This window comes from Corvus brachyrhynchos, unplaced genomic scaffold (genome assembly GCF_000691975.1).
Source record: "Corvus brachyrhynchos isolate BGI_N302 unplaced genomic scaffold, ASM69197v1 scaffold105, whole genome shotgun sequence".
NCBI classification, from domain to species: Eukaryota; Metazoa; Chordata; class Aves; order Passeriformes; family Corvidae; genus Corvus; species Corvus brachyrhynchos.
In genome coordinates this window covers 1,772,659-1,794,443 of record NW_008238452.1, presented here as the reverse complement: position 1 = coordinate 1,794,443, position 21,785 = coordinate 1,772,659, and the positions used below count along the sequence as shown (strand labels likewise).

Genomic DNA, 21,785 nt, shown 5'->3' with positions numbered 1-21,785 from the left:
CTCGGTCGCTGCCAACAGCAGTCCCAGATTCGCCCCGTTTCCACCCTGGCTTTATCCCACGAACACCTCGCACCCCAAGGCTCCAGGATCCCAACAAAACACCCAGGTTCTACCCTGTTGTTAAAGAAGCACGATCCTTTGATGTAAAGGTAAATGAAAAAACATATTTAAAAAAAAACCCCAAAACCAGCAAAAGCCTACAAAACTCATGTTTCTGCATACAGTTTAACAAGAATTGAAAGGCAAAAAATTAAATGCTTGTACTCCTATTGTTATTTTCCAAAATATTTACCATATTCACTTTCTTATTTCTATTAAATGTTTTCTGAGTCTTCTTCCTTGAAAGTCTTTGCTAAAAAAAGTGTAGTGTTTAAGATTTTTGGTTAGTTACATAAGACTAATCTTCAGGTTATGAAACTGTGGTCTTGTGACTTTATAACTTGTTAGATAACAGAGTATAAAACTTCTAGATCTCTGTTTTAAGTGGGAGAGAATGAGTGAAGTCAAATTAGGGAAATAAATCCTTCATTTACTTTCTTAGACTCCAAGAAAAAGAAAAACGCGCCACAGTACAAATCCTCCCTTGGAATGCCATGTTGGTTGGGTGATGGATTCCAGAGACCACAGGCCAAGAACTTCCTCTGTGAGGTAAACGTTGTTGTTACTCAAAATTTATTGGCAGGTAGTTCTCACTGCTAGTGGAGAAACAGGCTATGAAAGGCAATTTATAAATACAATGGAAGCAAGAAAAGAATGCTCAAGAAAGACAAAAATATGGAATACTGTCTGGAAACAAGCTAGGCAGACTAGTGTTCACAGCGTTGTTTGATCCATGATACAGCAGCATTAATGTTACTTGAGGCACTGATGTTCACTTCAGCGGTCATTAAAAATCAGGCATGACCATAAAATCAGTAATGTTTAATTATCATTGTCCAAACCTGCCTGGTTTTGACATATTAGCACAAAATCTGATTTTCTTGAGGTGCAGCCAAACCCAGATACACTGCAGCAGTCACCAGGTGACCGTACCGCAGCTCTTGCATAGGTCAGGGTGGGTGAAAACTGATTGTGCAGAAAAGCTCTGTTTATAGGTCAGGAATATGTTGGTTTTTTTCTCCAGCAGTTCCAATGCCTCACCTTCAGAAGGAGCTCCACTGGCAGGTTACGGCTGTACTCCAAATTCTCTTCCCAAATTCCAGCATCCATCTCATGAACTGTTAAAGGAGAATGGCTTTACTCAGCAGGTGTACCACAAATACCGGCGAAGGTGTTTAATGGGTAAGCTGCTCCATGCACTTCCTCAAATTTTAGGTAGAAGTTCCCAGGTGTTGTCTGATACCAGTTTTCTTCACATTGTTCCTCATCCTTAATTTTTCTTGGTAAGGTGTAGTGGTTTGGTCCAAAATACTCATTACTGTTTATCTGCTGTGAGATAAGAGTGAGGAGAAACACAAAGCAGGCACCAAACTTGCAAGAATATAAAGAAGTTTATTAACAGACCTAAAAGAAGAAAAAAAAATTAAACCACCTTCAGAACTCTCCTCCTCCCCCCACCTTCTTCCCTTCTCCCACTGACAACGTAAAAAGACAACCCTTAAGATGTTCAGTCTGTTTACCACTTCCATAATAACCTTGTTCAGTCCATTTAGAAAGAGAAGTCTCTTCTTGCTCGTGCTATGAAAACATTATCACAGCGAGACAGCCGCCCACTTCCAAATATTGTTCAGTCCATTTAGGAAGAGGAGTCTCTCTGCCTGCGTGTGAGTCCTTTCCCCCGACTTGCAGCTTTTCCCACAACTGCTTTCGAGGGTCCAATCTTGAAGTTTTTTGGGGTACAATTTTAAGGTTGAGCCGTTCAGAAACAAAAACAGAGGCCCTTCTCCTTCCCTGGGAGCAAAGGGTCTTCATCATCTTCATCGTTAGGACTATCTCTGGGAGCATCTCTAGGAACTGAGGTTTTCTCCTTTCCCATTTGGAGCAAAAGTCCTCATCTGGTTCATCTCTAGGGACTGAGGTTTTCTCCTTTCCCGTTTGGAGCAAAAGTCCTCATCTGGTTCATCTCTCCCTGTCCAAACTCCTCATGAAATTACAGCTGCGTCAGCATCTGCCTATCTCAGCGCAGGTGCTTTTGCTCACGAGTTGAACACTCCACCCCCCATATCTTCATGAAATTACAACAGGATACTGGGTGCCCTGGCTGAACCAGGTCCATCGGCTCCAGGATGGCCGTGGCCCAGCCTGGCCTGGCCCAAGCAGGGCCTGGCCGGGCCCGGTGGCCCCCACACGGGGCCCCGTAGCCACCTGTCCTAGCGCCGGAAACGAGAGAGAGCTTGGGGGGGAGTTTGTCTATTCTTAAGTGTGTATCAAAGAGGTGGTCACAACTTTAAGTGGCTTAAAGAATTGTCCATATTCAAACTGGCCAGCTGATAGGTTCTATCAGGTCCCAGAGGAAGCTGTAAGCACCCCTTAGCAAGGACATCCCTTCGGGACTGTGCTTGCTAACCTATGACAGAAGGCAAACAAAATTTATTTGGTGCTTCTGTTTAGGAACCCTGCTTTCCATTTAACTTTACGTTCCCTGACAAAAAAATTACACTCAAATTTGGACTGAAGTTCCCAGAAGATCTGGTGTGTTTTTTTACTAAAGGCAAGGCACTTTAAAATACTCTGGTGAAAAACTAAATTAGTGGTTTTGTTCTTCCCTTTCTTTTTTTCTTCCAGAGAGGAAACGGTTGGGAATTGGCCAGTCCCAAGAAATGAACACACTTTTTCGTTTCTGGTCCTTTTTTCTGAGAGATCACTTCAACAAGAAAATGTATGAAGAATTCAAACAGCTTGCTCTAGAGGATGCAAAAGAGCACTACAGGTATTTTTTCTTGAGGCTTTACCACTCCTTTTAATGACTGTGAAGTTTACATACATCTGCAGTGAACATTTTTAGTACTACCTTTGCCTTTTTGTAAATCTTTAAAATAGCAGTGTGTCTAAGTTGTTTTAATAGCAAAAATCTGTATATATTTGTGCTTTGCAGATGAATAGCTAAATGGGCCACATTTCCTGACCTGTAATCAATCAGTTGTGAGTTCCACAAAATCCTGTAACTTGTTGACCATGACGAGTCAGTTCTGTACTAACACTCCTAAGATTCTTCCTTCCATAGGGGAAGACATTCTTTACCTCATTTTACTTGTTCAGACTGGTTCTTGCCTTACAAAAATACCAGAAAAATGACCACGAAGGATATTGTCACTGCCCTTTAGCTCTTGGATATAATTCCCTTCCTTCCACCCATTTCCCCCACCTCTATTTTTCTGAGCCAAAGAGACAAGGTAGATTTTTGTACCTCTCTGTTCTGTTCCAGGTACGGCTTGGAATGCTTGTTCAGATTTTACAGCTATGGCCTGGAAAAGAAATTCAGGAAGGAAATATTTGAGGATTTCCAACAAGAAACAAAGAGGGACTATGAAGCTGGTAATTATCACAGGCTTGTCACTGCTCACACTGTGGTAACATTAGTTGAAGATAATCCCAATTCCTTGGCACTGACTTGTTACCTGACCGAGAACAGCTTTTATTCATATTCTTTTTATCTTCAGTTCTCTTAAAAATATCGTTACCAGTGAATAATTAAGTTTTTAATTAAATTTGACCTTTGTAAAGTGGTAAAATTATCTTTTTCTGTTTATCTTTTTCTGTTACTAGGTCAGCTGTATGGACTGGAAAAATTTTGGGCTTACCTAAAATACTCTCAGCACAAGACTCCAGCTGTCGACCCCAAACTGCAAGAGTACCTGAGTAAATTTAAGAGACTGGAGGACTTCAGGGTGGATGTAAGTTTCAATGCCTGTTTTAAATAATATTTGGTGTACTAGTATTTTTGCTTCAAGGTAATCTGAGAGCAGCACTTGATTTCATGAAAAAGCAGCTTGATAAATCCTAAGGGCCTAATCCTTTCAGTCCTACGAGTTGTGGAAAGGCAAAAAATACCTGGCTTTATGGCAAAACACGTAACAGGTTGCCCCTGTTTATTTTCAGCCTCCTATTGGTGAAGAATCTGGCAGGAGGAGATCAGGTGAGGATTCAGGTCATCGCAGACATCAGTCTAACTCTTCTAAAACACTTTCCACCACCAAACCCCCCGCTGCCTGTCAGTCCCGGCCGCTGGGAAGCGTTTCCTGTGGGAATACCGTGCACGCCTCCGTGGGCCGCAGCACTGCTGCCACAAAATCTATAGAAAGTGATGTACCAGAAAAATAGACTTTGGATGAGCTTGTGCCCTTGAGAATCAACTTTGGCATCACTCTTCTAATCTGGAGATCTTCAAGGCGAGGCAATCTCTACTACGTGATTAAAAATGTATGGAAAGACAAAGAATGGGATTCTTTTTCACGGGATTTAGTTCCAAAACACTTGCCCTAGGAGAGTTGCTCTTGGTTATGGGATCATTGGAAGGATCCTAGGGAAGAATCTTTGGCTTCAGTATTGCTTTCCTCAAGCTTTTGTTTACAAAGAACTGCATTCCTTGCATATGCAAAAAATACTTCAAGGGATGCCTTACATTTCAGCTCAGATTTCTTAAAAAGGTATGATATATATTCATGTTATTTACTGTGCTTTCCTTACCCATATTTCCCCATTATTTGTATTCTACCAAAGCAAAAAAGATTACATTATATGTAGACTATTAAATGGAAAAGAAGGATCTATGTAATTGGTTTGCTTTCAAAGCTAACTATCAAAAAGTCTGTTTTTCTGCAAAAGCACACTCGAGAACATGCAGCTGTATATGAAACTGCATTTCTGGATTCTATTTAAAGATACAGCTTCTATTTTTTTCAGGGTCTCCATAGTTAGTATTTTATTAAGTATGGAGTTTGAGTGGACTTAACTGGGATAGTTTTGCAGGTATTTCCTCCAGTACTGGTTCTTTAATAACTAAAGCAACAGAAAACTACAGGGGAAAATCAAGCTTTTGATTTCATAGTGTCTTAAATTAACATTCAGTATCTACAGTTTGTGCAGATTGTTAAAATAGCCAACTATTCGTACTCTGGGCTTGAGAGGTGTCTTCATTTGAATTCTCTTACGATTATGAACTCTAGCAGGAGAGGCGTAATTTTGAATTTTTTTTTCTCCATATTTCAAGTAATAATTAGTTTGGAGGGAAACAAAGTATTCCTTGTAAATTTTAATTTTTATTTGCTTTATTTTGCAATATCTGAATGAAGTTCTGCTTAAATCGTGCTCGCTAAGCCTAAATGATTTCAAACAGGTCTAAAGACAATTTCACTGAATGTAAGTTATTCAAATACAAATCCATTTTTGTAGCTGAAAGGGGGGGATGTTTATAACCTGTCATGTCTTATTAACTTCATTACTTTGCTTTTAAAGACTCAAGAAGAACCAGGTGAATAACTTCTCTTCCAGGTGTAGGTGAGAGGAATTCCAGCTTTTCATTAGTTAACTGCAGAATTACTTCAGTCAACTTTTAAAGTTAAAAAGTGATATCTAGCACAGATGCCTTAAACTGACTGCACAGCCATGGATGGAGCTTTAAATTATCAGCTCTCAGAGGTTATAATGAATCTGTTAATTTCTCATTGTCCTGTGAATCTCACTGAAACAAATGATGGATGTTTGCATTGAAAGGAGCGGATGGTAGCAGTGACCTTCCCCACAGTTTATACCATTTCAGCACAAAATCCAGCCTTTCGTCAGTGGCCTGTTCTAAATAAATTTAAATGAACACATACCAAGATTTTAAGTAAATATCCTATAAATATGCTGAAGTGACACATCTCAATCCTGTGTTTGATCCATGCCTTTTGCTACCCATGAAAATGATGCGAATGTAAATTTGGATTGAAATTGTATATACAAGTAATAAATTTATTTCAATTTTTCATTAGAAAATGTGCAGATTAAGCTTTTAGTGTGTGTAATTTTGTGATATCTTGGAAAATTTTATAAAAACAACAAAAAACCCTAATAGTGTTGTATTATCAACTTTTTTTTTTTTTTTTGCATGGGAATTTCTGCTGCACTGAGGGAAACCCAGCCTGTTAAAGGTGGAAGTGCTTCTTGGAATGGGAGCCAGCTTTCTGCAAGTTCAAGATGGATTTATTTTTGGCATATGATTGGGTATCTGTCAAAAATACGAGAAGTGAGTGATAAATGTGGGGGAAGGCAAGGAGAGTGAATACTTTACCTGCTGGCCTCTGTAGTGAGCTGGACAAAAACACCACCCAAGCCCATCCACAGCTCTGGCTGCCTCTCAGGAATGCCCCTTTCACTTCCCATGGGCTTGAATCTGCCTTCTCTTCCCTTGCAGATAGGTGGGAAAAACGATCCTTGCCTTGGCTGCTTGTTTCACTCTCTGGCTTCAAGTGGTTCAGCACCTCAGTAACTGATAGTCCTTGTTGCAGGGCTGTAACTTTGATGTGTATCCAACATCCCTTCCCACACCTCTTAACATCCATTTATTCCAACCTTAACTATGTCTTAAGATGAGTTGTGTTCTAACAGTGGTCTATGACTGACCACTTTGCAAGCTTTGGACCTTGTGTAAAAATTCTCCCATGTGCTTACTGAAGAATTTCTAGGTTTCTCTTCATTTCTTCTGTTGGCAAATAACCATACAAATACTTCAAGACACTACCCTGCCTAAAACCTGATTTTTGTCATGCTCAAAATCCTGGATTCTAACACCTTTTTAAAAGGGAAGACTCAAGCTGGCTCTTGTTCCTGTTGGAGACCAGATGGTGTTTTCCTACACTGAGCAGCAGTAGCCTGTCTGTGTTTTAACAGGGATTTGGATTTCTGTGGGAGATAAAGCATTCGAATGGATGGAAAACAGTTTGCAGCCTTTGCTTCAGGCACTGCTGAGGTGACAAACGACACTCCAGGCAGAGAGGACACTTAAAGAGTAGCTGAGGATCTCTTCCTGACCAATCCCACAGCTACACCAGGCTGGATCTGTCAGCTCAAGAGCTTTCTTCTCTGCTGTCTGCACCCTCTGTGCTTTTGGGGTTTCAGGTAAACAACCCTTCACCTGCACTTCAGCCAACCCTGGCACACAGGTTCTGTCAAAGCAAGATTAAACCAAATCTGTGAGCACCTGTTAAGAAACATTTACCTTTAACCATAGATTAGAAGCCAGGAGAAGGATTTGCTTTCCACCTGTAAGTCAGTCTGCAAGGCCAGAGTTACATTAGTACTCATGTTAAGGAGGAAGGGAGTAAATAGCCAAATCTTTTGTACTATTCCATACAGAGGAATAGCACCTCTTCCTAGAGGAAATAAAACCACAGAAACTCTTACTGTATTGTCAAACAGACTCAAAGCCTAAGAAAGGTTTAATGGCTCCCTGCCTTTTACAGTGAAGACAGTAAAATCAAACTAAGTTTGCAGGAATAAAAAAAAAAGTTAGAAAATAGCTTAGACCTGAGATATTTAAAGTGAAACAACACCAACAACAGAGTGCCAAACTGATTTTATGTGCTATGCCCAACTCTGAATGATAGAAATTTAAACCTCAAAGAAAAGTGGAGCTAGCTCAATAAAAAGATACAAACAAGTACAACCATGTGACATAATTCTGTAGTCCTCACTGAAAATTCAAAATGTTCAGACCATGTAACAACATGGTGCTTTTTTTTTTTTTTTTTAACCTAGGAGGTTTGAAAATACATCTCCTGCCAAAATGAAGTGTTTTTGGGGAGTGGTGTACAAAATGAGGCAGAGGTGTCAAAAGCAATGATGACTAAAACTAATTTAACACCAAGTCTAGCCTAGGAAAACAAGTCATATATTAAACTGGAAATGTATTTTGTTTCTAAAGATGAGAAATTCTTCCATCAAGACCCTCATGTTGCCTAAACAAAATTTAACACAGTATCAACCTCTCATTTTATTTAACAGTGGATTTTGACCAAGTGATTGACACAAGTATTCCAAGGTTGAACGCCTCCATCAAATTATTAAAATTGCACTGGAGTTTGGATGGATCTGATGTTATGCTAAATTATGCTCTGTGTCAACTTTTTATAAATATGAAAGCTGCAGTGTGCTTTAAAGCACTTTTTTTAGGTTGCCAGCTTTAGATCACCAGTGACTTTGTATGTAGGATGGATGAGGTTAATTTAAATCCACTAGACATCAAAATTCAGTCTATGCAACATTCTGCTGCCATGGGACAAGTTTTGTATTCTTCATAGTTACCATTAAGGTGCTTCAAAGAAAAACTCACCCTTTACCCATCTTGTTCAGCTAATCCTAAAAGTTAAAATTCAAGCATTGTCCTTCTAAAGCAATTTTAAAAACCCAGTAACAGAACTATGTGTAACTTCACTGTGATTAGACTTTGCTGCCTTTCCAATAGCAAGGGAGAGGAAAATTCTGCACTTGGACTGTAAGTCACAGCAGATGCGAAACTGCTCTTCCTTCGAAAGTCACCTTTCTTTCTCCAGTAGGAAGTTAGTCCATCAAGCAGATACAAGCATGAGGAACAGCGAATGCTACAGCTGTGCCAGATGTAGCAATACCAATAGCTGCACTGACTGAAGAGCAGAGAAACTCCCAGCAAGTGTCAAGAACCTCCAGCTATGACTCTGTATAGTAGAAGCTGTACACATACATGTATTTTCACGTGGAAGCCTGGGGAAAAACAACCTATCCGATTGTCCTAAGGGTGAGTTGGGCAAGCTGCCTGCCTTTTCTTGTTCCACAGCTAGACAAGCTGGGTGCCATGATGAGTTGCAACAGCTGTGCAACAGCTAAAAGTGAAAGGCATACTGTAAATGTAGTGTAAAACCTTTTATAGCGGGACTTACTTAAAAGAAAAAGATTCCCTAGTGAAGCATCCAGATATAGAACTGGTGTTTAATTACTCCCAGCCCCTGCCTTATGCAAGGAAGCTTTTATTTGTCCTTAGTTCCCTCTGTTCCATCTAAACCACATATTTCTGTGGTTAGTTACAGCAGCATGCCCAGCATTTCAGCAGAGTTAGATGAGTAGCAGACACTCAATCCTGGCCTGGACACTGCACCATTGCTCAGCTTATAAGGACGTGACTCAAGCAGAAGCCAGCGCTTACTGAATTCACACCTCCCAGGAGCATCCAGCCTGTACAGGAGCCTGTAAACATAACTTCTATGGAGAAACAGCCCCATTTCTGTTACTTCTTCCATGCCAAAATGGATTCTATTCCAAGGATGGATATGCAAGAAAGAGAATTCAACCTGCCTTCTAGGACATGTCAGTTACACACAATTCCACAGAGGAGTTTTTGTTTATTCATTTCATTTACATCAATATGAATTTCTTTCAGTCAAATAGGAATAAAAAAAGTAGTCATCCCTGGAATTTCAGAGTTTACAGTTCAAAAGAATGTATATATATAAAAATTGTTACTGTAGACTTATCACAGGTGAAATCTGCAACCAGAGGTACAAACATAAGCCACGACACTGCTGTTCTTGTCCTGTTAATACCATGAGATGTTTTCCTTATACTCTGTACACTCAGTTCCCCCTTTTTTCCCCCACCATAAATTCACTGGCATAGGTTTAGTCTCTTAAATACAGCTTACCTGAGTAAGTCTTCAAGATTCCTCAACAGCTGGGACTTGAAAGGGAGAATAACTCCACCAGTACAAGGAGCAGTATTAATAGTTGCAGCTGCTTCATCTAGCCAAGCCTTCTTCCCCTTTTTATTGCATCATATTCCAGCTCTGCTTAACAGCTTCTACACACAGTCTGACAGCACATGTGGTATTGTACATGCTTTATTAAAATGGTACTCGTATTTACAATATCTGCAGAAACAATCCCTCCCAAGTCTTGCATTCAGACAGACACACACACAGACACACGCGCGCAACGCCCCTTCACTCTACGGGGGTGTGAAGGCTATGCTCCCAAAAGTTAGGCAGCTTCTGGAAGAGGAGGAAGGGAGACTTTTTTGTGTGTTTGTAATTCATTAAAAAGAAGCATGGGAGTATGCATTTGGCCATCACAATGCTAATTTAAGTATATGTAGTATTAACATATGGCAGTAACACTGAGTACTCCTCTTTTACATTCTATACACAGAATGACATCAAGGTTTTCCAGTCAACAGAACATTCCAATTCAGTCTCACTGCTGCTTGTAGTGACTATGAAACCGCAATTTGGGGGCTGTCCCTTAAAACAATTCAAGTCTATGTAAGCGAAATAAGGCACAATTAATATTTGATTTGATTTGATTTAGAGGATGGGAAAAAGGGGGAGAGGCAGGCTTCAGATAATAGTTGTTGCAGAAGAAACTTTTTTACCCAATCCTTTTGAGAAAAGGATGAATTTTATCCCCATCCTAATCTACACGGACTTCTCTTAGAGAACTGAAGTATTCTGCCGGGCTACTAACGCCCACATACAAAACAAAATTGGAAATTCACATTTTTAACACCGGCTTCAGTAGCCTAACCTACTGATGCTGATGAGGATGAGTACATCTTTCTTTAATGCTGAAGGAGAAGACACACACAAAACAAGATTCAAACCTTCCTCTGAGCTTGAAGACTCACGTCTTTTAGAGAGCTTGTAAGATACACTAGTTGAAGGCTTCAGCTTACTGATAAAAAGGAATAGCATGTTTGCCTTTAAATCCCTGGCCCCTCTTCACTAACGAAGCCTAACCAGACATTACAAATAAACTGCAACAAAAAATTTGGCAGCACAAAGAATGTCTAGTATTCAAATCTTCATTTGTGAGTATATTATTTTCCTTGTACAAAACCTGTTGAATGTTTTTCCGCAGCAGATGAACTGTACCCAAAGATGCAGGACATTCTGTGATGGGGAGTAAGAGGTTGCAGTTCCGAAGGCCCCTGACTTTGGTTGTTTACAAAGTTCATTCCTGTTTAGTGTGATCCTTGGTATCTTCCTCATCTGTGTATTCTGATGGTTCTTCCCCTGGTTTTAGGAGTCTACCTACGTAGTCATATTTTTCTGAAAGAGATTTATGATTCCATTACAATTAAATACAGCTGCATTTGCTTGCTAGCCCATACTACTGCAAATTCACTTTTTCTCCTACACACTACAGTTCTAAATCTCAATCATTGAAATTGATGGTAATTTAGCAGCAAGCTTGGCCTCCTAAAGCAATCTTTCTACCATTACTTTCTGTAACTGTGAGTACTTTGTTTCCATTCTCCTCTAGCTGATCAGGCAAGATTTATCACCCAAGGGCTAAAAACTGCTGCTCTTCAATTCTTCAGCCCGTTTTGATTTCAATTAGTGTGAAAAATGATTCCCCCTCCCTCCAGAAGCATACTTCCATACTTGTCAGAAATTATTTCAAGACAAACTCATTCAACCTTTTATCTTTAAACAACTTTTAGTCCTACTGATAATTTCATGGCATCCACAGCCAACAACCTCGGGGAGGAGTTCCACCAGCTAGGCTGATGAGATTTGAGAGTGAAATTCTGTGCTGAAGAGCGAAGAGAACAGTTTTCTTGTATAAAATTAAAAGGTTAAAAAAGCTGTAGTAAAATATAGTGAAAACCCCTCTGTGGAAGAAAGGCTTGAAATCCCTGGTCTTTTCTTAACAAAGTTACATTGCACACACATTAGGGGGGACATCGCTGCACTCTACAACTTCCTCACGAGGGGACAAGGAGGGGCAGACACTTCTCTGTGGTGACCAGTGACATAACCCTCAAGTTTTGTCAGGGGGGGTTTACGTTGGGTGTTAAGAGAAAGATTCTTCACCCAGAGGGTAGTTGGGCACTGGCACAGGCTCCCCAGGGTCACAGCACAAGCCTGACGGAGTTCAAGAAGTGTTTGGACAATGCTCTCAGGCACAGGGTGGGATTCTTAGGGATGGTCCTGTGCAGGGCTAAGAGTTGAAATCAATGATCCTTGGGGGACCCTTCTGACTCAGCATAGTCTGTGATAATATTACTGTCAACACCTCTTTAAAAGCTTCCCCAAGCCCAAATCAGTCATTTTTATTAAAAGCATTTCCTTAAGCTGATAATTTGAGAATTTACCTTTAAATTGCATTTCCCATTCTCTTACACTTTCCATCTGTACAGCATTTAAGTCCGATAGGTCATCATATTCATCTCTGAGTGCATCTTTATCTAGACAGAAAGTTGCTAGTCCCCTGGAGGCATCTCTGCCAGCAAATATTCCATATGGACCCTCTGGAAACAAAAAGACAAAATTGATACCTTCACGTCTTTGTTTATGGTGACCAAATCTCAGTTCCTTACGCCGTCTGCCAAAGCCATATATTAAATTTCTGCAGTGATGGGAACAGCAGCAGTTTCAATGCCATGGCTGTTTGACATTCAACAGCACTGCAATTCAATCTTTAATATCACTAGGAGATAAAGTCTGCTGAGAGAAGCAGAACCAGGAAAATAGCTTTGAAGGGATATCTGGAAAAATCCCTGTCAGTTGATGCAAGCCAGTTGATGCAAATTCCAAAGGGACCAGAGGCTGGAATTCAAAAGAAATATACTTCTATTAAGCAACACATTGAATATTTACAAGTCAGCTATAAACAGAAGCAAACTGCACAGACAGCTTAATTAGAAATCCATTATTATAAATAAATAGAACGTAGGAGGGCTAATTAGTGATTTCACTTCACTGATAGAATTGCAAGAGCTTTCTACATCTTTTGTGACATTTCTTACTTCTGAGGATATCATCTCACTTATTTTGGGCAGCAGATTCCCCACACCCTTAGCCTGTAATGCTCTTGAAAACAGCACAAAATTGTCACATTAGGAAAATAATGCACCTGCTTCCTCTGTACTTTTTGAGAAGTGCAAAGCAGCACAAATATCCCAATAAAATTTTGAGCAATGACTGTGAAATAAACATTACTACCAAGACAAATAGATGATTTGCAAACCAACAATTTGCAGGATAATTTGGCTTTCCCAAATTTTAATTAACTGAAAGAACTTTAAGCATATTGTTATTTTAGATTTTCTTGACCGAAAACCAAAGACCTTAAATTCAGATCAATTAAAAAAACCCAAACCAATACAAGAAAAAAAAAACCACTTTAAAATTTTCTGCAGTAACTGCAGCAGCCTAGCACCACAGAGTACCCAAGGCTTGCTACACCGTGCTCCCTACTTGGTGATGACCAGGCCAGAACCCTTCTCTGGCTTACCTCTCAACAGTGGCCGTCAGCCTGAAGAAAAGGCAGCACCCATGGGCAAGAATGAACACAATCAAGTGGCAACACACTGTCCTTCACCCCCTCCATTGCCTGCTGGAGCACCTCAGACCTCTTCTGCACCAGGACGAGCCATGAGGAGTCATTCCAAAAGGCTGGTTCCTCCCAGGCTGCTTGCTCCAGCCACCACACCTATCTGCTCTTGCCAGGCACTGACTCCAGGGCTGAGACAGAGGCTGAACACAGCAGGAAGAACTCCTGAAGCAGGGAACCCCAGTACCATACGGATTAGAAGAAACTACGTCCTCACCAGAACTGATGTCGTCTCTCCACCCCGGAGTGCTTGGCACTGTTAACTGCTTACAGCCAAACCTGAGAACAGAAGGTTGTCCTGTGTGCCAAAGACAATTCCCTTGTCTCTCTGGAAATAAACCAACCGATTTCAAAGCACAGTTTCACAAGAAGTAGGTATTAGAGAATGAACTATCAGCTGGAAGTTTGCACTGTACCACTCTGACCATAATGATGAACAGCATCTCTGTGCTCATCCTTTCGGGTATTTAGCTCCAGGAACAGTGTTCACAAGAACTACCTCAGGGATCAGGGACTACAGGTACAGTACTTCAGAGGAACAAAGTCTAGAGGGGTATCTTTCCTATTTGCATCCTGAATTAGGTATTTATTTGAAAAGCAAGATTTAGAGACTGAAATCAATCCTACACCAACACACTCTGCGTGCTCAGTCACTTCCACAGAACAGGCTAAGAGGCAGCAAAGACCATCATCTGCAACACAACACAGAGTTTCTTCAAACAAAAAGTCCTGCTGCAAGCAAAACAGCAATCATTCAAGTGATCTTGTTTTTGATGTTCTGATTGAAGAACAGGGGACCTATAAACAGGTCTTACGAACACCACAATTAGTAAATCCTTAAAGCAATTATAAATTGTTAATTAGTGGCCCCACCAACAGTATGCTGTTCCTGGTTTTTCCTTTCTCTGAAGTGTTTCAAGCAAATACGTCCATAAATCCTACTATTTGCACAAGGTATTTTCCAAAGTCTGGCTAATCAGAGAGTAGCACCCTGCTCCCCTTCCCTTCTACCCTGCATTTAGTGGTTAATGGAGTTTCACAGCACCTGCTGAGATGCCACCTCTTGGTCCACCAGCTTGATTCCAATTATTTGTATTAAAAAGAGAATGATATTATATTTATCTGTATCAAGCACTGAACGTTCTTAAATCTCAGTAATACACTTAATTGAAAGTATGAAAGATTTTAGAATTCATCAGCTTGCATTAGGATTAATGGATGCAAATTTTCTGCAAGTATCTTGTAATCTCAGATGCTATTACACCAATATCTCTTTTCTTTTCTAAAATTGAATTTGAATGTTAACATTCCAGAATGTTTACTGCAGAAGTATTCAGAAGTCAAAGAGGAATCATCAAGCCAGGTCCAAGCACTCAATGGAATGCTAACTTGTAAAATCCAACCTTTGGACTCAGTAGACAGCATTTTAAATTCCAGCTCTGCAAATGTAACTTAGAAATGTGTCCTATTCTTTAATCCTCTACCAAAAGGTAAATACTGAATTGTGACTATTAATAAATGGTGTAAGCTTGGCTTCACCTGAGCTGCTAAGCAGAAGTTCAGAGATCCCAGTATGAGCAATCTACTTCAAGATTTAAAGCTTCCATTCAGGTGCTTCTACACAGAGTTTAAGTACAGTATTTTATATGAATACAAAACATACAGTTCTGGGGTTCTGCTCTAAACCCTAGTCTATTACTCACTTTTATATCAAATACTGGTGCAACAGTCTTAAAAAGGTATTTTGCATATCAGATTTCATTGCACTTGGAGAAGTGTCCAGGAAGGTGCCAGCACATAAAACCCCAGGGAAAAATATCCTTCAGGAACATGACTCTGAGGTAGAGACATCAGTGCAATCCTAGACACACTCCCACAGAGTTCTTTCACGGTCTGATGCAAGCCCTACCCACAGTCCTTCTTTCCTTTCCTTTTGTCTGCCCACCTATTTAGCCTGGCTCCTGCTGTAAATAATTGATTGCAGCATGACATGACAGACATGCTGAAGAGAGGGCAGGAAGAGCAGCTTGTAGCACAGGTATATAAACCAAAGCAAGTTTCTGAAACCGTATCACAAAATTTCAGTGGGTTTTTTTCCTATATCCCCACATTAGCTATTTCACAGTCAAATATGCCTTTAAAAATTCTCCTCCCACCCCTATTTGGCATACCTCAACAACAGGAGTCAGGGAAGTGTCAAAACCAATTAAAACACTCCTGCTACACTTTACTTGGTTATATGGAGGTACGAGTCTTCCATAAAGGAAAACTGTTCCTTTAAGAATGCTTTTCCTCCCATCATGGCTTTCACATATTAAAGCACTCTGTTTCAGAGCCTTTGTTTATTTTAGCCCTGAGACCAGTTATCAAGCCCATGTATTTGCCTGCCTATCTCCACATCTGTACCTCCATGTTCATGCACCATATTTCCCCTGTATAAAGTCCTCATCGATCTTACAACTCCACCTTGTATAAAGTACACCCTTCTCGAAGCTACAACACATGCAAAACGTTGCTACCCACCACCTGCAGAGCTTCACTTCCCTTCAGAATCCAGTTAAGAATCTAGCAGCCTTGATGAATTTGACATCCTGTTCCAGCCTGACACTTGTCTTTATTCACAATAAACTGGGTAGCTTGAGAATTGGTGAAGTCAAAGTCTCTTCAGACAACAAAAATGCACTTAAGATTTCTGCATCTCATAGTGCTGTTTTGGTTCGCTAATTAAGATTTAATTTCTCTTTGCAGACAAGGAATAATCTATTCAACCTAAAGCACCATATTAAAAATTTTGAACCATGAAGTTTGTATTTGGAAGCACTACTTCTAATCACTTCCTCCAAAACAGGCTAAACTGCATCTTGGAACAGCACACATTTCAATTTCCAGCCAGTTTGGCCAATAGCTCCCCCAGCAAAACCTATGCTGGTATCCAACTTCAGAGTATATCCCTGGTTGCCAAAGAGGCTCTCTGACCATTTCAGTTCAGTAGCAGCTTTGTGGAACATCCCAGACTATTACTCCAACACCAGCAACAAAGGTGAACGTTGTACACTGAACTTTGGATCACTCCAAGGGGCAGCACGGGGACTACACCACAGATAGCCACATGTGGACTTTATAGCTAATGAAGTGATAGGTAAGCTAAGTACTCGTTTTCACAAGGTCCATGTGATTTCTCTAAAGAAGCCACACAGGTTAACAACAAGATTCATTTTTAAACCAGCAGCTTTGGTTTCTTCAAGTAGTCAAAAAGCACTTCAAAGCAATCACCAAATATGCATCTGTGGGATCCATACAGCTACTGTAAATAAACCCCAGTTTTGGCTGAAGCTCAGATACTCATGGACAACATTTGTTAATCTGCAGACAAGAATAAGGACTAATCTCCCCTTTAATGTGAACTAGAGCAAAGGGAGACAGGCTACAGAATTTTTAACAACTGCATTATTCTATGACTTTGCCTGCTTCTTCCACTCCAAATTGAAGTGAAAACTTCACTGGCTGTTTCAAATTTTCTATCTGAATCCTGACATGTGCTTATTCAGTTTGTTGCATTTTTCACGAGAGAATGAAAAAGCTGAAAGTTAGACTAAGCCATTTGGAGATGTAGCTTGAAAGCAGAAGGCTTCTAACAACATTTATCACTGGGAATTCAAGGTGACATAATTTTAACTTTACTGCTCCAGATTTACATGAAAGGAAAGATGTGGGTCAAATTTAAGTTACAACTTGCATGGAAAGTAGGAGACCAATCCACATGCTAAAATGGGAACTCTACAGATGTGAAGTCTATGTGCTAAGATGGGAACTGCCTAGAAACAGGGGTCTAAACCTTACTGCTCAGGCACAAGGCCAGAGAGTCTCACTCTCTCTTTTGCTTACTTGCTTTTTAACTCTGAAAACAAAATGTGCAAGAATCAATGACCCAATTTCAACTGAAGGGGCAGACAACAAGCATTGCTAAGAGAGCATGTAGTTCAGCAGTCAGGAGCTTTCTGGAAGATAGTTGCATTCTTGAGAAGGACCAAGATTCCACATCTTGGTTTAGTGAGAAATGCTCTGACCACTAGTTTATTCCCTAATAAGACAAGCTGGCCAGGTTTTTTGGTTCAGTGAGAGCAATGCTGCTGTGTACTGGATTTAACATCTACATATCACTAACAAGGATGTCCCTATCACATTTAATATATCCTGCTTTGAGTGTACCTGCTTGATCAGGCCCCACAAATGTCAGGTGACTCAATGATCTCAGAGCTTTTTTCCAGCCTAATCAATTCTGTGACTGGAACATCATTGGTTTCAATAGGAACCAGGAATTTACACAGACCTCTTATCAAACACACAGTTGTTCAAATTTTAAGGAATATACTGAGCTTGTGAAAAAGGGAAAAAGAAATTTAAAAAACAAGAAAGAGAGAACTGACAGACACACAGAGCAGAAGCAGAGGAGACAGAGTGCTGATCTTCCTGCACAAAACCACTTTACTGCTCTCCATGAACACGGCCTGGAGGCTCAGAACAACCTCCATCCTGGCAGCAAAGGCACTACTCCCTTTGAGCAGAAGGAGGGAAACAATCTCTCACCAATATGCCTGCATACACCTTTTAGTTTTACTGCTTCTGGCTGGAACTCCACTTCTTTATCCAGAAATGCTATTTCCCTGAAAAGCTGAATCCCAAGGTGAGAGACACCTCTACTACATAGACAACCAAAGAGCTGACAAACATCAGAACCACTAAGACCTCATGCACTTTACAGAAGGCATTTCTTTCCCCCAGTCTTATCCTCTGTACTTATCTGTAACCCCTCAGCCTGTTGTGTTCTTAAGATAAGGCCACCCGTAACAGTATTCTCCACATACAACATATGTAGTGTCCCTCCTGCAACACTTCACTCTAACCATACCCTTGGAAAGGATGGAAAAGCACCATTGCCATGTGGTCAACAGAGACACAGTGAAATTTACAGCACTCAGTTCCGAAGGAAGTCTAACACCATCAGATTATTTTTATACAAATTACCAGAAAAAATGATGCTGTTTACTACAATGAAATAAAGGCAGTTTTCCCTTCACAGAAAATGAACTATGATGGCATATTTTTTGTGGAAGGAACTACTACTATCTAATCTATTCTTCTTGGCAAACTTGGAAAATCAGGAATCTTCATGACATCGTGAAAGATGAGTGGGATGAGAAATGAGTTGACAGTGACAACATACTGCAGTGAAGGAAAGTCAGGAAATTGATTCTTTTAAGATCATGAAACATTAAGAACCAAGAAGTGACGCAAACAGTTGCATACTCAGGGTTGCACATAATCTTGCTTTGTCATGCTCAAAGATGCATATTTTTCATAAATGCACAAAGTATTTGCTAAGTTAATCAAAACCTGTTTAAAGCATTACCTTGGCATGCAAATTTAAATGCTAAATACTAAGATTTGCTGACATAAAGTACTTTAACTCTTACAACGCTCTTCTACTGACAAGTTTACAACCTGAAATCTTGATGCAAACAAGCACAAAGTTCAATGCAACAATAAATGAAAAGTAAAAATCTGTCCCTCACTATAAGATATAAAACCAACACAGCACACACAAAAGGTATTAATGACTAGACCCTAAGTCATGAGATGTAATTACAGATGGGAAATCATCCTAATAGAGGTTCTCTGACAGTCTGGTTATGTGATATTTTTAACAGTGAACCACTAATTGTTTACTTTATTTCTTTTGGAGCTTGTGGATGATAAAGGGAAAGGCAATTAATTAGATTTAATAATCAGTCAAAGCATTCTAGGTCACTTACTCATCTGGGCACAAGCAGAAGTGGCATTTAATACACCTAAGTGAAGTCTTGAAACAAATGGTGTATTTGCAGGACAGAGCAGCATTTTGGAAAAGAACTTGGCAAGTAAAGTTTCAAATTAAGAGCTCAATGTAAGCAAAGTGGTTTTTGGAAGCACAGACTGTTATACGTACAGCGTAACCCTTCCTTGCTCTTAGCTGAAATACATAAAGACATACCGAAGACTAACATAAACTGTGGAAGGCTTAAAGAAGACAACATGAGAAAAACAAAAACAAAAACAAATTGGGAAACATTTGGATTAAATGTTAGAGAAAATGAAGTTTTCAGTTCATGGCTGTTTGAAAGGATGGCTTCAACAGTCTACCATTACTTAAAAATACCTTAACTGTATGGACGTAAAGGGCTCTTCAATGAAATGGACCAAAGCGTAACAGGATTCACTGGACAAAACTTAAAACCAGGACAACTTTGAATAAAATCAGAAGTTTGGTGGAAACTTTGATGAAATCTCCACTGTTGGACAAAAATCTGGACTAGATGACTCTTTTGTGCATTTTAAACCTTCTGCTATAAGTAGAAAAATAAGGAACATCTTGGCATCCAAACTACACTGAAGGAGAAAATACAGACCTTACTATCAAGACATGAGAAGCCACTTGAGACAGGTTATTCAACATTAACCCAGCACTCCAGACTTGCTGAAGACCAACAGTGAGCCCTCAGCCACTGCTTTCCACTGCCTCCAAAGCTGAAGCACTCTTTCTTCACATCAGTACCTCAACAAACTACTAACTGCCCACAGTCAGAAACTGAAATATCAGCAAAGCCCATGTTCTCAGCTCTTTCTTCTGTTAAAATTTGGCCATGCTTGTTGGTATGCTTTGCACTTCCCTTGCCACACTCCAGCTATGAGACATGAAATTGCCATGAGAACTGCTGTGGGCATCTGGCTACTCTGGCTGGAGCCTTTCTGAAAAGATCTCAACCAGCTGTAGGAGACTTTTCCACCTGAACTCTTCTCAGGTCTTTAAGGCCTGCAAACTATTTATTAGTATTTTTCTTTTCAGCCACAAAACAGTTGCAAGAAAAAAATCCCTAATATGTCTCCAAAGAGGGAAACCATGTCAGGACAATTCAAAAATCAGCACATTTGGCAGAGAACACACAGCTGATGATGCACTGGTTGAGCTTTACATGCAACACCCCAAGTTACAGATCTGATAGACGAAAATGATGTCACTTCTGTTAGAAAAAGGCAATCTTTCACTACAGGGACAAAAAAAATAAAAAGCCTTTGTCCCTCTTCACGAAAAGCTAGAAGCACTGCTTTTGAGGAAACCAGCTGCTACCAGTTATCAAAAAGCAGATTGATGTCCTAGAACATTAAGTTTTAGCTTCCTCATAATAATAGGCTTCCAGAGGTTGACAGTGTGAACCACTGATGGTATCTAGAGAGGAGAACCTAACATTTGACTGAAGTTTGATACACAAAAGGGAGAAAGTGAAGGTTTAGATCAGGGTTCAGTATTATTTCACGGAGCACTCTGTCAGCTTACTGGTGTTTTAAGTTGCATGCAGCATATGTATTACCTGCATTTTATGTCAGCTCACAGGTCTCACTTTAAAAACCCCTAAATAAGAGAGACAAAAGAACTAGCCTGATTAAATGTCATGAAAGCTGCAGCTCACCAGGCTACATTTTCTCAGCTTTACTGGTTAATAAACAATATAAAGCATGGCAAGGTACTTCAGATTCCATTGTGAACTTCTACAGTAGCCAGCGAAAAAAGCATTTTGATTCAATTACAGCAGTTTCAATTTCTGCAGTTGGCATCACAAACTTTGAGGGTGAAGTAGTTACAAAATTCTAGCCCAGTTCAACCACAGAACTGCTTGTCCCTTCCCCGCCAAGAACCAAAGACTTGTAACATGACAGCTCTGTATTTTTCTTTTTGTAACCCCAATTATTAAATAATAATAAATGATTACTTAATTTGAACTATTTCCTGGGGGAGTGGGAGGCATCCTCTCTCCCCTCCATCCCTCTCACAAGGCAGACTGCCATGCCTACTATGAAAACTCCTGCATAGTTTGATTAGGTCAAGTTTTTCAAACCACCATTGTTTAAAGAAGAAAATTATCAGCAGTCATAACCCTCATTTCCTTTGGCATCAGTTGTGAACACAGTAAGTTTACCCACCTCATTATTAAGAATGCTGTTTATCATGAGAAAATATGCTGCAGTTTCACAGTGTACAAGCTGAATACAAAACCAGAACATTTCTTTGAAGCTTACTTTTCTGAACCTTTGAAATACACATTTCCTCTCCGAAGAGGAGTGGTCTGTCTGTCTGTTTACGAGATTGGCTTGATTTCCACTCTTCCCAACAGCAGCAACATACTAGTCCCAGAGCTCTCCTTGCCTGTCTCTATCCCGACTAAAAGTCATACTCAATATGGCATTTACACCTAAATAAATAACCAGCTGTTTGGTTTCCTCTCCTGAGCCGTAAGCGCTACAACGAAGAAAGCACTGCTCAGCTGCACTTGAGAAACCTACTAGAAGAGACAGAAGGGAAAAAAAAAAAAAAAATAGAATTAACCATGGCACATCCAAATCAAGGCATCTGGGAAAATGACGGCTGCCTGAGGACAACCCAGACCCGCTGAGCATCACCAGTGTAAC

At 40.1% G+C, this 21,785-nt stretch overlaps 1 protein-coding gene and 1 long non-coding RNA gene across 2 annotated transcripts in view; one reads left to right on the top strand and one right to left on the bottom strand.

Moving 5' to 3' along the window:
- The window catches only part of LARP1B (La ribonucleoprotein domain family member 1B), a gene marked incomplete at its 5' end in the record, with an annotated part of 21,341 nt that extends 15,349 nt beyond the window's left edge, over positions 1 to 5,992 (top strand). The window contains 7 exons of the mRNA XM_017736888.1: positions 1 to 149; positions 542 to 648; positions 1,124 to 1,281; positions 2,725 to 2,869; positions 3,365 to 3,474; positions 3,706 to 3,833; positions 4,039 to 5,992. The exon at positions 1 to 149 is cut by the window's left edge and continues 14 nt beyond it. Of these exons, the coding sequence (XP_017592377.1) occupies positions 1 to 149; positions 542 to 648; positions 1,124 to 1,281; positions 2,725 to 2,869; positions 3,365 to 3,474; positions 3,706 to 3,833; positions 4,039 to 4,260 (1,019 nt within the window). The remainder of the gene's footprint in view (positions 150 to 541; positions 649 to 1,123; positions 1,282 to 2,724; positions 2,870 to 3,364; positions 3,475 to 3,705; positions 3,834 to 4,038) is intronic.
- Positions 5,993 to 9,769: 3,777 nt separating this feature from the next.
- On the bottom strand, positions 9,770 to 21,779 carry LOC103617438. Its single transcript, XR_552341.2, has 2 exons — positions 12,043 to 21,779; positions 9,770 to 10,993 (listed from the first exon to the last, which is right to left on the bottom strand). It is a non-coding gene; the product is annotated as an uncharacterized LOC103617438 (long non-coding RNA).
- Positions 21,780 to 21,785: the final 6 nt, after the last annotated feature.